This window comes from Myotis yumanensis, unplaced genomic scaffold (genome assembly GCF_028538775.1).
Source record: "Myotis yumanensis isolate MYYU_CA2020_CCGP unplaced genomic scaffold, mMyoYum1.0.hap1 SCAF_11, whole genome shotgun sequence".
NCBI classification, from domain to species: Eukaryota; Metazoa; Chordata; class Mammalia; order Chiroptera; family Vespertilionidae; genus Myotis; species Myotis yumanensis.
In genome coordinates this window covers 22,167,678-22,185,116 of record NW_027223762.1, presented here as the reverse complement: position 1 = coordinate 22,185,116, position 17,439 = coordinate 22,167,678, and the positions used below count along the sequence as shown (strand labels likewise).

General features: G+C 37.7%; 1 protein-coding gene and 1 non-coding gene across 6 annotated transcripts in view; one reads left to right on the top strand and one right to left on the bottom strand.

Annotated features, from left to right (window-relative positions):
• The window catches only part of THADA (THADA armadillo repeat containing), a 293,514-nt gene that overhangs the window by 77,097 nt on the left and 198,978 nt on the right, over positions 1-17,439 (top strand). For all 5 annotated transcript variants that reach the window (XM_070429113.1, XM_070429112.1, XM_070429111.1 and 2 more), the window contains exon 26: positions 1,446-1,537. In XM_070429113.1, the coding sequence (XP_070285214.1) occupies positions 1,446-1,537 (92 nt within the window). The remainder of the gene's footprint in view (positions 1-1,445; positions 1,538-17,439) is intronic.
• Positions 943-1,049, bottom strand: LOC139020184 (U6 spliceosomal RNA). Its single transcript, XR_011473205.1, has one exon. It is a non-coding gene; the product is annotated as a U6 spliceosomal RNA (small nuclear RNA).

The following is a 17,439-nucleotide window of genomic DNA, read 5'->3' as shown; positions in this document are numbered from 1 at the left end:
GGGACTTCATTAATGTTTGTTGACTATTGAATGGACACAGTGAATTCATTCAGTTTTAGGGTTTCATTGTAATTTTGGTATGAATTGTGCCAATGTATATGTAGTCCACTTCTAGAGTTACCAGGCATGAATTGAATCACTCTTGAACTTCTAGAGGAGAGGTTGCATACTGGTGGCTGATTGGTCAAATCTAGTCTGCAACTGTGTTTTATTTGGCTTCCACGATGGTTTTTCCCCCCTTTAATTTGTTGCCAACATTTCAAAATAGTGAGATTTCACATAAAAATTGGGGTTTCTGGCTTCTCTTGAAAAAGGAAAAAATCGGGCAACACTGGGCTTACATGGCATCAACTCAGTTGAAGCTGAATAGTGACTTCATTAGACCAAGTCCTCTGCTGCTCCTCATAGCACTTGAGTTTATGACCCTGACTGCGGGGGGTTTTATAAGCTATTTTCTAAATCTTACATTGTTACTTTTCATTACCTTTCTTCTTATATTGCTCTTGAAACGTGCCATATGGTTGAGACACCTGACTTATTAGAATATAAGTTCTGTGTTGACAGTACATTTATGTCTTCTAACTTTGAATATTCTCTGTGGTGCCGGTATATACACACGGTAGCAAAGTCACTACATATTTGTACATCTCTACTCTGATTTGGCAAGGTAATTGAAGAAGCCCAATCATTAAAAATATTTTTATGATATAGCAGAGCATTTTGATACATTGGTTTGGAAATAGATAATGCTCTGTTATCATTTTGAAGAAATTCATATTTGTTAATGATCTTTTCTCTTATTTTTATTAACTAGTTGTCTCAGATAATTTTATAGTTAAAATGACTATTAGGTTACTGGCATTGTGGCATTAGTAAACAAAATTTTGGATGTTAAATATTATCTTGGCCATATTAGTAATGTGGATTCTTCTTCTTTTTTTTTTAAATATGGAATGCTTCACGAATTTGTGTGTCATCCTTGCACAGGGGCCATGCTAACCTTCTCTGTATTATTACACTTTTAGTATATGTGCTGCCTAAGTAAGCACTAATGTGGATTCTTTTAGTTAGGCCTTATAAATATTATCTCATGGTAAAGGATTACAGAAAGATATGGAAAATTAATTGTTTCTTTAAAGAGGTGTTATATGGTGATACAAATACAAATAAATAATGAAAACAATTGGTAGTAATATAAGTATCAGAAAGAGCTATGTGTGTGCAAGTAGTTGGATTATAGAGTTCAGTTTAAGATGAAGTCATTGAGTCATTTACTGTAAAGTTTTTTTAAATTGTCTTATTTTTATGAACATAAACCATATTTTCTTTAGCCCTGCACTAGGCAATTGAGTAATGATTTTGAATGTCTAGTTTGAACATTGAAAGTGTTGGTTTCATGCCATGAATCTTTCTTAACCCTTATTGTGTATTTCTTTTTACTTTAGGTGAGAAATTCATCCACACTTCTCTTCAGTACCTTGATCACAAGAATATTTGGAGTTAAAAGAGGAAAGGATGAACTTTTCAAAAAAAATACGTAAGTTCTGTCTAATGCTAACTTTACTTTTAAAAAATATTTCCAGGCAAAAAATAATTTTCAGAATTTTGCTTACTTTTATAGAATCATCTGGAGCATAAAACTATGTAAATACTATAGTAAATTAACCTACACTGCCAATTTCTAAGGTCTTGGGGAAAAATACCTGCTTTTTAATAAGTAGATTTTTTAAAGCAATGAAAATATAGCAAGGTAGCAGGGCCTGAAATGTAGAACTTTCCTCAGTGCAACAGCTAGTTTTTTTATTTTATTTCTTTGCATCTTCAGCTATTCCTGAAATGTCCTAAATTGCTTTTTCTTGATGTGTCATTGAATACTAGCTTGTGCAATATCTTTCTTTTATAGCTGGAAGTTTAAATGTTTATGATACAGTCATCAGTAACATGTCCCAGATTAACTTTGCATTAAACTCTGTAACCAAGAGGAGCAGTTACAGATGTTGGCCACACAGAATAAACAATGCTTTTCACCTTTAGGACTTTCATGTTATCTTAACCCTCTGAGATGTTTTTTTTCTCAAGGTTTTTAACGTCTGGAAGGAAATCTACTGAAACACTTTGATTAAGGGTAATTTTTAGATACAGTGCACAAGTTCTGTTTGTTGGTTTTTAAAGAGGAGAAGCTTTGGGTAGTTCTTTCTTTAGCATTTAGGTTAGTGGTAGTCTAGTGCAGGGGTCCTCAAACTACCGTCCGCGGGCCACATGCAAATACAAATATTGTATTTGTTCCCGTTTTGTTTTTTTACTTCAAAATAAGATATGTGCAGTGTGCATAGGAATTTGTTCATAGTTTTTTTTTTTAAACTATAGTCCGGCCCTCCAACGGTCTGAGGGACAGTGAACTGGCCCCCTGTTTAAAAAGTTTGAGGACCCCTAGTCTAGTGGCTTGCAGTTGTTAACACTAGATGTCGCTGTCGCTGCATATTTACTTTCTTCATTCAGGATCCAATTTGGTCCAGTGTTCTTTCTCTTGATCTAGAAATAAATCAGGCCCTATTTCTCTTCTACCTAAAAATGTTGATTATCACACTTTTAACTTAGGGTTTAAGCTTTTGTTTATTAAAACATATTTTCTTGTGATGGAACTAAGTCTTAGGAATTAGAACATATCATGAAATAATTTTATGATGTACTATTGGTAATTCTATTGAAACCTACTGTTAGTTTTTTGTTCTTTTTTTTTTTTAATATTTTATTGATTTTTTACAGGGAGGAAGGGAGAGGGATAGAGAGTTAGAAACATCGATGAGAGAGAAGCATTGACCAGCTGCCTCCTACACACCCCCTACTGGGGATGTGCCCGCAAACAAGGTACATACCCTTGATTGGAATCGAACCTGGGACCCCTCAGTCCCCAGGCCAACGCTCTATCCAGTGAGCCAAACCGGCTAGGGCCCTACTGTTAGTTTTGAATTGTTATTTAAATTATTACTTATCACCCTATAAAATTCACTAAATATTTAAAAGGAAGGCAACTGGCTATAAGTATGAATCCCCTGAGTATATTCAGCAAATACCAGAGATATTTTTTATCCAAGTTGTATTTTTAAAATAATGATAACGTTATTTTTTAAAAGGATGACTATAATTTTTACTATTTAGCTGGTTCCTAGAGAAATTCTTCCTGTCAGTAGTTTGAAATCACTAATATTTGTTTCTCTTTACTTAGCTTTGTTTATTTTGTTAATCTACAAAATTCCAAAACGTTTAAAACAGTTTGGTCATATTATAAGGCCATGATAGTAGTATAAATAAAATATGATCTGAGATTATTAAATATGATCTGAAATTAATGTTTAAAACAACTTGAAAATGAGAAAATTCTTTTTCCCCTTTTATGATGTGAGTGGTTCTTGGTTGTGTAAATAAATTTGACTCTGTACAAAAGAAAATGATCATGTTCATTTCATTTCAGTTGTATCTGAAGAGCGGTGGAAGAATAGAGCAGTGAAACCACTCTGTTTTGATCTTTTTGCCCAAGGCATGCTGATGGGAACCTCTATTAAAAAATTCATTACTCTTAACTAGGAAAGGTTACAAAATAGATAACTTTCCTAGAAAGAGGGAAATGGAATATTCATATAAAGTGAAATGGAATTAAGAAGTTAATTTTTTAAATATAATGAACATTTTTGGTAAGAGCCTAATTTAGTTCAATAAACTAACGATTGGTATACACTATTATGTATGCAAGGATTCTGTTCTGTTTAACCCTTAAAGAATATATTTTTGGCAGCACCTGCTAGATTTGCTCTGCAAAACCTTTAGTGTCTTAAATTTGCTATTATTTGTAATGGTTCTTCTTGTTTTAGTTTGTTTAATTATGTCACCTTTTGTTGAAGTGTTTATATGCCTGTTCCCTACCGTATTAACTCCCTGAGGGGCAGAACCTTTTTCCATCTTTTGTGTGTATGTACAATGGGCACTTTAAGAATGCTAGTAATAATGATGTCCTGTTGGTTGGTTACTCAACCATCGAATGACTAACTCGGCTGATGAGACCTCACAGGCAGTTAAGTCTACTTTCACAACCACAGATTGCTCTGTACACAGTCTTGCAAATGTGTGCTGTTGTCCAGCAGGGGACTGGACATAAAAAGAACATCTGCCTTTCCTATCTAGTGAAAAAAAAATCTCTAGGAGTAAACACACTTGGTTTCTAGGCATTTTGCTGCCACTGGAGATGACCTTAATAGACTCCCTTATCCGCTTTGGACTTCAGTTTCTCCATCTATATAACCCAAGTAATAAGATCTGTGCTCTGTACTCATAGGGCTGTGATGAGAATAAAATAAATTATTAACAGTTCATTTTCTTTTAAAATATTGGAAGCCCTATGCAACTAGAGATATAATTTGCTTTCCCCCCCTCTATTACCACTTCTGTTATTGTACTCATTTCATTGTCGTACAGTTACCCAGCTTTCTGAGGACAAGGTCCGGATCTTAATCCATTTCTGTATACCTGGTGCCTAGGGTATTGTCTGGCAAATAATAGGCATACAGGAATACCTGCTTAATGAATAAGTAAATCTCATTACTAGAGAAGAGATAAGAATTCTTGTTTTTACTCCTGCCTTTTTTGCCATATAGCCATGATAATCAGTGAAGATAAGTTAGTTAACCTCTCTGGACCTTGATTTTTTTCCTCTAAGAGATTTGGACTATCCTGGATGGTTCTTATTTCTGTAAAACACTCAGTTAAGGCTTTATGTAATTGTTACTAGACTTGCTAGTTTGGTAAACTGCTGTTTTCCCAGTGCCTAGAACAGTAGCTGCCTCGTTGTAGGGACAAGAAGTTCCCTTTTCCTATGTAAAGAAAGGAGCAGGGATTCTGCGTCCCCATGTTTAAGTATGCTGAGTGCACACAGAATGACTGAACTCTAGAGCGCATTGGTCTTGTTCTACATGTGTGCTTTGGATTATGAAGAATGAGAAAACGTACATTGCACAGGTTTGTTTTAAATGATGTTATTACATTTTAATTTTCTAAAGCTCCGTTTCTTTCTCTTTATTATAACCTGACTGACTTGGCCTGAACAATTAATAAAGATGATGTAGTATTGAACTTGCACAGTTCTGTGATCTGGGAGTGTGCTGGGCTTTCCCCAGTAGCCTCCATCTGTGGTGAGTGGGCTCACCTTAATAGGTCCTCATTCCTTACAGGGCGGGAGCTACCAGTAAGCCAATGTGATCTTTAATTCCAATTCCAGGTCTTCCCTTTTGTCCCTTGTGTATTTACCTTCAACTATTCTAGTCCTAGGTTAATGACAAATATCAATATGTAGCAATCGGAAAGCTTTATTTTAGACTTTGCCAAAGCTTCATACAGTAGCTCAGTGCACAGTGTTCTATAGCTTTTGCCTTCTCTCCATTTTAAATCAATCCATCAGCCAATATGAATTTGTAAGCATGTGTTGTGAATTCATTATTGGCATGATAAAGGAGTACATGAGAAATATAAAACTTGCTCAAGGAGCTTACATTTCAGCCAGGGAAACAAAAATTGTTATTTAACAAAAAAAGGTACAAATAGAAGACAACATATAATAGCTGTACGATGTGCTGTGAGTAATGGATATATTATAAATTCATTAACAGGAACATTGAGGGAGCACTGGGAGGAAATAGTGTTCTTATAATGTTTGGAATGAGAAGATTTGGGGGTACATGGAAACATGTAGGTTAAAAAAGAGGAACAAAAGAATAATAATTTTCTGTATTGTTAAGTACAGTATCTATTTTATCTTGCTAGAGAGAGCTTGTATTCAAATTAATAGCTTAGGATGTTTGTAAAAGCATCACTAAGTACAAGTAAAATTATTTCTAATGACTTTTAGGAGATGTTAAATTGTATTTATTTTATTTTTTGGGTGTAAATGACAGTTATTTTAGTTATTTCTCTTACTATTTTAGTGGTATAGGTATGGAAGGATCCTCTGAGGGGCATCTAATCTAGTTCAACCTCTGTTTTGTTGGTTTTTTTGATCTTCACCTGAGGGCATGTTTCTTGATTTTAGAGAGAGGAAGGGAGAGAGAAACATCAGTGTGAAAGAGAAACATCTATTGGTTGTCTCCCATAAGTACCCTGACTGGGGATCGAACCTACAACCTTTTGGTGTACGGGACAACGACGATCCAACCAACTGAGCCACCCAGCCAGGGCTAGTCCAACCCCTGTTTATAGACAGATTTTGAAGCAATATTCAGGCAGACTGGCTTCTCTTCTGTTCTTCATGTTTTCTAGGAAGAGAGAGATTCCACAAATTTTTGTGGTTACCCACTCCATTGTTTAGGGAAGAATTGGTTTCTCAAAACTAAAATTGAGAGCTATAGGGCAATTGGGTTTCTATATTTTAGAGAATGTAATTATTAGAGTTCAGAGTAGTTTTTTTGCTTTGAACTACATAGTAGTTTGTAGCAAGTGCCTATTTGGCCAAACTGAAAATCAAGAATTTTCTTTGACTGTGGCCAGGATAATCTTAACATCCTCAGACCTAAAGGATTCTCATTTTTTCCATTTAACAAGCATTAATTAAGTTTTTACTCTGGGCCAAGCCCTCTGCTGTGCACTGGGATCCAAAGATGAATCAGACATGCTCTCAGCCCTAGGAAAACGGACGGTCTGATGAAGAATATGGCAGTTATCTGCTATGTTGGAGCTCTGTTCCACTTATACAGCAGAAAGGGAGAAATTGTGAAGCAGGTAGCATATCCTTAGTGCCTCTTTGTGTGCTTGGCACATGCCAGACCCGTTATGGGTGTCTAATTTACCCTCATCACAGTCCTGTGGAGTGGAGAGTCATCCTCATTTTACAGAGGTAAACTCAGGTTTGAGATTGAGTTATTTGCCCGAGGTCATACAGCCAGAAAGTGGCAGAACTAGAACATAAATCCAGTTCCATCTGCAGAGCACCTGCGATTTGCACACAGCACTCACAGCCCCTCCTGAGCAGTGAGTCACCTTTTTAGAGTCTGGCTTTAGATTTTTACATTGTCCAACTGTGTGGGAAATGAGCCACTTCACCTAAAGTTTCACTGTGGATGAAAAATTTCCCATCCCCCACATGGCAGGTTGATTTTAGGAGGAAGGGGACGAATGGCTAAGTTTGTTTTGAAGTGACTTGAGCACCCTTTCTGTGGATGGTGTGTTTTGTCCTAAGAATGTTCTCTTCCTCCATGAGGTTCTTTGTCTGAGGAGCAAAGAAAATGTGTGGGAAGAGCAGGTCACCAGGTTTCTAATGCCATACTAGAAAGCCAGGAATGTAGAAATGTTAGTTTTTTTGCTTGGCATGTAAGGGATGAATTAAATTACTCCAATAGAATATGGGTGGAGGGGATATCGGTATGGCCAGTAAGACATTGACCTCTGTAAAATTCTTGTAGTTGGTGGTAGTTTGGTGCTATGGGGAGAGGATTTTGGAGTTTTGTGATAATCCTTGTCAATGGTATAGTGTCTTCTAGGGTTAACCTAATGTTTTTCCAAGTCTTTGCTTATATTTTTCATTCATATCTTTAATAAAAATGATAATTTTGATTACTAGTTTTATGTTTGAGAGAATCTAAGAAGCCATCTAGTCCCATTCTCATTTTGCAGATGTGAAAATTGAGGTGCAGAAACATTGAGTGATTGAAGTCACACAGCTAGTGCTGGAAATAAATTTAATTAATGGTTCCTTTAGCTTACAGCAGGCTCAGTTAGCACTTTTTTTTTTTTTAATTAGCTGATTATTTATAAATGCAGTTTCTATTAGCAACAATAATACTGGTTTGGATTTGAATAATTTGAAATTAAGTTAAGAGCCCCAGTGTTTTGTATGATTTGGAGGTGTCATTCAATCATTTCCCATAGTTGCTGATAGAACCTTCAATCTGGTTCTTTAGGCAGAGTAGATAATTGAGAATTTTTGGAGACTAAGAAGTAAAGTATAAGTCTTGTGTAACCCTTGTTAAGAGGTTCAATATATGAGTTAAGTCTATGCTGACACTTTGGCCTACTGGAGAGTTTCATATTTCAAGTTCATTCTTAGTTTCATGGATTGCAGGTAGGAAAACCACAAATAAAAATTTTAACCAAAAAGAATCTCTTAAAAAAAATATGTTCATGAACTGAAGTGGGAATTAGTCATTGTGTCCTTAAATATTGACTCTAGCATGAACCAAGTATTCTTTGTTTCTAAGTACTGCTTCAGGCCATTGCCTTCTTTAATAACTAAGGCATTGTTGCTTTAGTTTGAGCATGTTCTATGGAATTTTGGCAGTGCATGTATCCTCTTTCTGCATCTTAGTAAAAGCATGAGTAAATATTTTTTCTCAGCTTTGGTATTTTTGTAGCTTACATTTTATATGAACCAGACTAATATAATGTAATACTAGGATTACATAATTTAAGACGTCAGGATTGCTTCCAGGACTATGAGATAGTCTTCATTTATCAGGGGGTTTACAAGCTGTATTTGTTGCTCATTCAATACCTGTAGAGAAATACCACAGAGCTACTTTCCAAATGAGAAAATGAAGTCAAAGAGATTAAATCCAGTCAATGAAACAGTTTCTTTAGAACTTGGATAGTATTTCTTCTTTATTCAGAACTTGGTTTTTATAACTATTGATTTTAGTAATGTATAGTTTAGAAATTACAGAAATTTCCAATATTGTTACACACCAAACTTTTTTTAAAAAAATGTATTTTTATTGATTTCAGAGAGGAAGGGAGAGGGAGAGAGAGATAGAAGCATCAATGATGAGAGAGTATCATTGATTGGCTGCCTCCTGCATGCCCCCCTAGTGGGGATTGAGCCCACAACCCGAGCATGTGCCCTTGACCAGAATCGAACCCGGGATCTTCCAGTCTGTAGTCCAATGCTCTCTATCCACTGAGCCAAACCAGCCAGGGCCAAACTTTTTTTTATAAAATATAATCAATAAGATTTTTCATCAAATACTTATGTACCTTGGCACTCTAATATGTACAAAAGTAGTTATGACATGGTCTTGGATTTGAAGGAGTTTATCACTTATTGAGAGATAAGACCAACATGTGAACCAGTTTAAGAAAACATGTGTATCAAACTCTCTAGTACTGTTTGGGAATATGGGGTCAGAGGAGGATGAGGTCAGGTTCTAAGCAGAATCAGGGCTTAGTATGGACTTGAAAGGACGGGCAGGATTTGGATAGGTAGAGAGTAGGGTGTTGCATATGAGATTATATAGCATGAACACAGATACAGAGATTGGAACACACATTTTATATGTCTGAGAAAGTCAGAAGATAAACTAGACTAGACAGAGAGGACATTGTGAAAACATTAATTCATTCATGTTCTTCCTAGGACAAGGATTCATTGACTTCCTACTCTATGTAAGCGCTGAAATAGGTTCTGAGGCTATATCAGACATACCAAGGAGGCTACTTTGGAGTTTACATGACATTAGGAATAGATTAGAAGTTTTTGTATTGGAGTATTCCATGATAAAAGCATTGTTTTAGGAATCTTTTGAGAAATGATTGCATTCTGTGGCCCTGGCTGGTGAGATTGGAGGATGTGATGCAAGACCCTGGAAGAGACTTACTTGTGAATAACTTGTACTCTGTAGATTGTTAGAGCTTGGATCCAGGTTGGTGCAATTATTTCAGCATTTATTTATTTTTGTTAACTTCTAAATTGATTAGTGGCTATATTAAAGGGGAAAATGACTTATGTTTTAAGGATTAGTAGTTTTCTCAATATTAAAAGATATTTAGTGAAAAGTAGACTCAAGTAAGTTTCAGAAATATTGGATTAAAAATTATGACAGAACTTTTGAAAACATTTAACATGCTACATAGTGTGTTTTGTGACTCTTTAAGAGTATGACAAATGCTCAATATCATGCGGTATTTCCCCAAATTATTTGATCATGGAAAATTTTCTTAAAGAACATCTATTACCTTCTTTTGTTCCATCAGATGCAGCTTGGGGGGTACTGATTAAGGCATGTGAGAGGCATGTTTCCAATCCTTAGGAGCAGCACCATCTGTGAGAAGGGAAAATATTCATTTCAGATATATATTGGCAGCAACAGAAAGGCTTAGTTCTACTTGAAGTTAAATAGACTATAAATTATCCTAAGTTGTCAGAGAAAAATTTATAGGGGAATTGATTCATATTAAGTTGATGACATCATCAAAGACCATCCTCGCGCATGCACACACACACGCGCACACACATATCTGGTAGGTAGTCAATAAATCTGAATCAACGAAAATTTTATGTTAGGTTTTAGGATATTTAAAGTGCCTCTTTAGGAGAATGCACTTTATAGTCTACATTTGAATCTCCTACCATTTTGTTAACAGGGGTTGTGGAACTTTTCTTCTGCCAAGGGCCACTTGGATATTTATAGCATCATTCATGGGCCATACAAAATATTCAACTTACTAGTAAAAATTAGCCTGTTATACTTGGTTAAACATTTAATTAACTCACCCATAATGCCTTGGCATGGCCAGACAAAATTGTTTTGCCAGCCTTATATGGCCTGTGGGCTGGGCATTCCCCACCCCTGTGTTAGAAGAAGATAATGTCCTCATTCCCAAAGCCTTGATTATTGATATGGGGGAAATAGGGCCTACAACATTGTTGATGAACTGGTCACTAAGGTCAGTACCAAACCCATTAGACTAGGATGTATGTGTTTGTGTGTGTGTGTGTGTGTGTGTGTGTGTGTGTTTTGGGAGGGAAGATAGGAAGAGGGCAATGGAATGGCAACCAGCTTTGAAATATAGGTAAGGCTTTAAGATCCACTAGTATGGCTGAGTTCTGCACCTTTGAACTGTATATAAGAGTTGTTAGTGACTTAAGCAGCATTCTTTATTGTCCCTCATCTCCCAAATAAGGGCTCCATTTGTTAGCATTTAAACAGAGGCTTGAGTCCTAGCTGGTTTGGTTCAGTGCAGTGGTTCTCAACCTTCTGGCCCTTTAAATACAGTTCCTCATGTTGTGACCCAACCATAAAATTATTTTTGTTGCTACTTTATAAGTGTAATGTTGCTACTGTTATGAATCGTAATGTAAATATCTAATATGCAAGATGGTCTTAGGCAACCCCTGTGAAAGGGTCGTTCGACCGCCAAAGGGGTCGCGACCCACAGGTTGAGAACCGCTGGAGAGTGTCGTCCTGCAGACTGAAGGGTCCCAGGTTCTATTCCGGTCAAGGGTACATGCCTGGGTTGCAGGCTCAATCCCCAGTGGGGTCATGCAGGAGGCAGCTAGTCGATGATTCTCATCATTGATGTTTCTATGTCTCTCTCCCTCTTCCTTCCTCTCTGTAATCAATTAAAAATATATTTAAAAATAATAAAAATAAACAGAGGCTTGAAATAATTCAGACTTGTAGTAGTTAGGATGCTTTTGGCTACAGAAGTAACAGAAGACCCAAATCAAATTTTAAACAATAAGGAAAAGTAATTATTTTACATATAACCAACAAGTTTTATGGGGAATTGATTCATATTAAATTGATGACGTTATAAAAAAACCAGGTTCTTTTCATTTTTCTACTGTGCCCTCCTTGATTTGGTGGCATTAGCCCCAAGCAAGCTTTCCTCATGCTTACAAAATGGCTGCAGTTCTAGCCATCACATCTAGATGCAACAGAGTCAAAGCATAATTTCCAGTGGCCTTATGCAATTCTATTTCTTTTTAAGAGTAATAACAGCACCTCCTGTATATGTTTCCATGCTTTTAACTCCACACCCTACTTTCCTTCACATCTTTTTGGCTAGAGTGAACCCCTTAGCATGCCTCAGCTTATCCCTGATGAGGGAAATGGATATACCAAGTTCTGAATGAAGAAGAAATACTATCTTGGACTAATCAGGATTCTCCATTTGGTCTGGGGTTGGTGCTACCCCGCCCTGAAGCATAATCACAGAGGGGTGAATACCCAACTAAAGTCAAATACTGTTAAAGGGAAGGATGAGATGGGAGAGTGAATTTGTAATAGGCGACTAATCATGTCTGCTGCTATATTTTCCTAGGCTATTTCAAGAACTTTGAAAATGTTTTTATTAAGAATAATGGCTTAAAAGGAAGATAAGTAATATATGTAGTATTTTAACCTAATAGGAAAGTATTTTTTCCTTTTTTATTAAATTTCTTCATGTAATTTTTAAAAAGATATGAAGACATACAAGTATCTGGATATTTGGTTTGTATAATTCATTACTATATGCAAGTTTGCATTGTAAAAATTGCATTCAGTAACAAAGTATATGTCTTCAAACGGGGGGCAAGGGGTAGAGCATTAAAATAGGGATTGTGAATAAGATATAATCAATTTCTAAGAAACTGCTACTATGCAATATGAAATGTCTCCGTTTCATAGCTAATCTCTGGCAAGCTAACAAAATGTTCACATAGTTTTTTATTATAAACTCTGATTCACACACAAATTATAACATTGATTTTTGTTATTGTAAGTCCAAATGGTTTGAAGTCAAATGACCTTTCTAAATTTAGTGGAATTGGCACTTAATTATTTTGATTTATGAAACAAAAATCTCTATTCCATTTAAATTGAGCATTGTATTTTGATGTGACTTTTTGGCCTCTGAACTCTTTTTTTTTTCTCAGCCAAGTTTCTCTCTTTTTTTTTTTTTCTCCTCCAAACTGTTACTGTTCTGTTCTGTACAAACTGCCTCTATAGTAGAACATAGGGCTGTCTGGGTCAGGGCAAACCCGCTGGTCTGGACAGAAGATGTGGTCAGACTAGCTATGTATGACAAGGATCAGTAAGTCTGATCCAGCTGCTGAAATCTTTGAGGTCTAGAATTTTCTGCTCTATAAGCATATTCTACAGCCATCTATTGCTCTTAGCACATCTTTATCATTCTTGCATTTATCTCTGTGATCACTCAATTTATGAACAACTGATTTAGATACATATAAATGGTCAATTATGTACTTCCTCTCGTAATTCACTTGATCCCTTTCAATCAATACCCTCAGGCCACTTTCAATAAGCGGTGGCCTTGTTTAGGTGATCCAACATCTTTTTCCCTTCATCATTCATTCGACAAATACACTTACTTGATTTGAGGTTCTGAGCTCTGAGGGGGAGTACAAACATTTGTAAAATGTGATCTAAATATTTGAAAAACAGTCAAGTTAAGACTTGAACTCAACTGTAATGCAAGGTGGGCCAATCGGGCCGGGCCAGCTCGGGGAAGAGTCTGCGGGCAGTTGACTGGCCAGCCCTGCCCCCTGGTCAAACTCCTAGTCAAACTTCCGGTCGAGGGGACAATTTGCATATTAGCCTTTTATTATATACTAGAGGCCTGGTGCATGAAATTCGTGCACTGGAGGGGGGAATGTCCCTCAGCCCAGCCTGCACCCTCTCCAATCTGGGACCCCTTGGGGCCCCACAGGGATCGGGCCTAAACCGGCAGTCGGACATCCCTCTCACAATCCGGGCCTGCTGGCTCCCAACCGCTTGCCTGCCTGCCTGATTGCCCCTAACCGCTTCTGCCTGCCAGTCTGATCACCCCCTAACTACTCCCCTGCTAGCCTGATTGACGCCTAACTGCCCTGCCCTGCCGGCCCGGTCGCCCCCAACTGCCCTCCCCTGCAGGCCCGGCCCCCCCAACTGCCCTCCTCTGCTGGCCTGGTCCCCCCAACTGCCCTTCCCTGCCAGCCCAGTCACCCCTAACTACCCTCCCCTGCCAGCCTGGTTGCCCCTAACTGCGCTTCCCTGCAGGCCTGGTCCCCCCCAATTGCCCTCCCCTGCTGGCCATCTTGTGGCTGTGGGCGCCGCCATCTTTGAGGGCGTGGCAGTCAATTAGCATATTCCCTCCTTATTGGCTGCGGGTGCCTCCATCTTTGAGGGCAGGGCAGTCAATTAGCATATTCCCTTTTTATTGGCTGCGGGCTCCGTCATCTTTGTGATGGCGTGAAGGTCAATTAGCATATTCCCTCTTTATTAGATAGGATAAGATTAGCCAACTTTTTCTGAAGCTTCAACATTTTAAGGAAATAAAAGAGAATTTTTCTTTCAATGATGTTCTCTTGTTTTGATTAGTTACTAATCTATACTAATAAAAGGGTAATATGCCAATTAGACCGGGTCAACCAGCTATCTTCCGGATGTCCGACTTCCTTCCGGACAAAGCCATGGTGGTGGGGGCTGAGGCAGAGGCAGTTAGGGGTGAAATCAGGCTGGCAGGGGGTTAGGGGCGATCAGGCCGGCAGGGGAGGGCAGTTGGGGGCGAGATCAGGCTGGCAGGGGAGGGCAGTTGAGGGTGAACTGGCCTGTAGGGGAGGGCAATTGGGGGCAACCAGTCCTGCAGGGGACGGCAGTTGGGGAGAGATCAGGCCGGCAGGGGAGGGCAGTTGGAGGGCAGGCAGGCAGGTGAGTGGTTAGGAGCCAGTGGTCCTGGATTGCGAGAGGGATCCCAGATTGGAGAGGGTGCAGGCTGGGCTGAAGGACACCCCCCCACCCCACCCCCCGCATGAATTTTGTGCACCGGGCCTCTAGTATTGCAATAGCATAGGTTTCAGTTTTTTATCATTGTAAATGTATAATGTGTCATTGGGGAAGTAAATAGATAACTGTGTGCTACTTGTAGTCCCACCATTTATAATATTTATGTCTTTGGAAAAATGTATGTCAATTGCCATGTGATCATGAATAAATTGTGGCCTTTCCACAGATGGACACAGCATTCTGAAATACTTGCTTTTCTTTATCCTTCCTGTTTTCAGCTCGGACTGCCTTCAAAACTGTGCTGCTATGCACTGCCAAACTGGTTGGCTAACTCATGAGAATTGAATTCCATGGGATTCATGGTATTTTCTGTGGAGTTTTCTTTCTCTAGAAATCTCTTCCTGCCCCTGCCACCCACCATTAAATTGAAATTTAATGATTCTTCAAGGTTTTGTATGTAATATCATCCTAGCATTTTAAAATAACATTCCTTATAAAGGACCTATCATAGTTTACTTAGTAATTCTCTTACTAGTAAATATTTAGTTTTTCTCCTAGATTTTTAAAAATTATTAATAATGATATGGTGAATAACTTTATTTGCAAAGTATTTTAATATGCAGGGTTATTGCTTGAAGATAGATTTTCCTACATGTAATTTATTTAACAGGGTATAACTAGTCTTCAGATTCTATTTATACACTAGAGGCCCTATGCACGAATTCGTGCACAGGTGGGGTCTGGCCAGCCCACCCCGATGGGGGCCGATCAGGCCGTGCTGGCATGGGGGAGGGGACGTGGGAGAGTGAGGGGGGGGGATGATTGGGGCCCTGATTGGGCTGGTTGGCTGCCGCAGTGTGTGTCATAGTGACTGGTTGTTCTGGTCATTCTGGTTGCTTGGCTTTTATCAGATTTTTTGATGAATTGATCATCTTGAAAAAGTCTTCCCATGTCACTTTCCTGCTCAGGAATTTTCAATAGCTCTCTATTGCTTATGGTCTAAAGTCTTATACCCCTTTAATTGGCCTTTTCCTTTTTTGTTAAACCATTTTTTTTGTTTGTTTTAACCAACTGCCTACCATTGAGTATTTACATTTCATCTATTGTTCCCACATTATAAAAAGGGGTGTAGAGAATATCCCCATGTATTTTAGCTTTGCCCATGTTTTTTTGAATATTTCTTTGGGATAATTATCAGCAATGAAAATACTGGTTTGAAGAATATAAGCAATCCACGAAACTGATAGCTATAGCCATACTTCTCTTTAATAAGAAGATATCAATTTACAAATTTACCAGCATGTATAATCATCCTATTAATAGGTGTTATTATTTTTTAATGTAAGTTTAAGAGAATGTGAGGAGGAACATTGCCATGTTGTTTCAATTTATATTGCTTTTATTACTAGTGAGGTTGAACATTTGCCCACATTATTTGTTGGTTAATTGTATTTTCTTCAGGTTAGCTTTCAAGGCCCTATATAATTTGGACCCACTCTTTTCAACCTTACCTTCTATTATTCAAACCCACAAATATTTATTAAACTTACAAATACATATACACTAATCAAGCTAATTTCCCTACTGTTCTTTTGAATATGTTAGGAGTTTTCTTTGTGTTGCTTTTGTTCATGCCTTTTCTGCTCCTGAAATACTTGTCCTTTCTCTTCTACTTACAGTATGTTGATTTGTCCAATTTTTGAGTCCAGCTTGAATCTTTTCTCTTCTAGGAAGTCTTCCTGAGCTGTCTGTGCTCCTTGAGAGCAGGGACTCTGTCTGATGCTCCATTTTTACCCCTGTGCCTTGTAAATGTTGTGCCTTACATGGGAAGGAAGAAACAATATGTTGATGTTGCTAAGAAAATATATGTTCCGTTGAGCAAATCTAGATTTTATTTCTGGCTCTGACTTTGGGCAAGTTATTTAGTCCCTTGAGCCTCAGTTTTTTTTATCTCAGCATCATCATAAATTGGGGATAGGCTCTGCCTCCAGAGTTGTGAGGAGTAAATGTGATAATGCTTATAAAGGGCCTGGTGCAGTGAAACTTGGTATATAGGAAGCTTTCCTTTAGTGAAAATTGTTTTTAAATTAATTGAACAGATAAACTGGCCCTCCAGCACTCATTGTTGTCCCCTTCCTTAGGACTCTTCCTGTGGTACCCCAGATGATGTGGACTATCTCATTCTGTGTTGGTATTGCTTCTTGTGAATTAGTTATGTAAACTCAAATGAATTCCAAGTTCTTAAGGGGAGGATTGTGTTTTAAGTTTGTTTCATGGCCTAAAGAAAGCACTGGTAAATACTGATTGGATAAGTATAGTTGAGTAGTAGTGAAAATGAGGGCAAAGCAGAGATGAGAACCTCGTTTTTCATTTTTCACTGAAATCTTTACTGGATTTTACTCGGAGAAATTACCTTATCCTAGGGCCTTTATAAAATGTTTAGTTTTGATGCTTGTTCAGCCAAATGGAGTTAGTTATTCAGGAGAAAATGGTAAAAATATCCAAATAACCCCACCAGATTTTACTTTTCCATATAGTGTTTCAAAGTGTTGTATTCATTAGTATTTGTGAGAAACCTTTGGTTAATACCACAAGAAGTCATAAACTAAACCAGATTTCCCCCTTTTTAATGTTCACATGATTTGGATTAACAACAGTGTTACTCCCTAATTTACACCTGGGATTTCCAAACTGTCTCAAAAAGCTGAAACAGTGATTCATATTTAGTCACCATGTGACTGCGTTGTTTTCATTTATTGAAAATATAAACAACAAAAAATAATCTGGATAAAGATCTCCATGTATTTTAACTAGTGACAGATGCTATGATCAGAATTTCTACTTAAGTCAGGCATTTTTGACGTACACCTCAAGCCTGGCAATTAAGCTTTATGCCTTTCCAAGCATAACAGTTAAC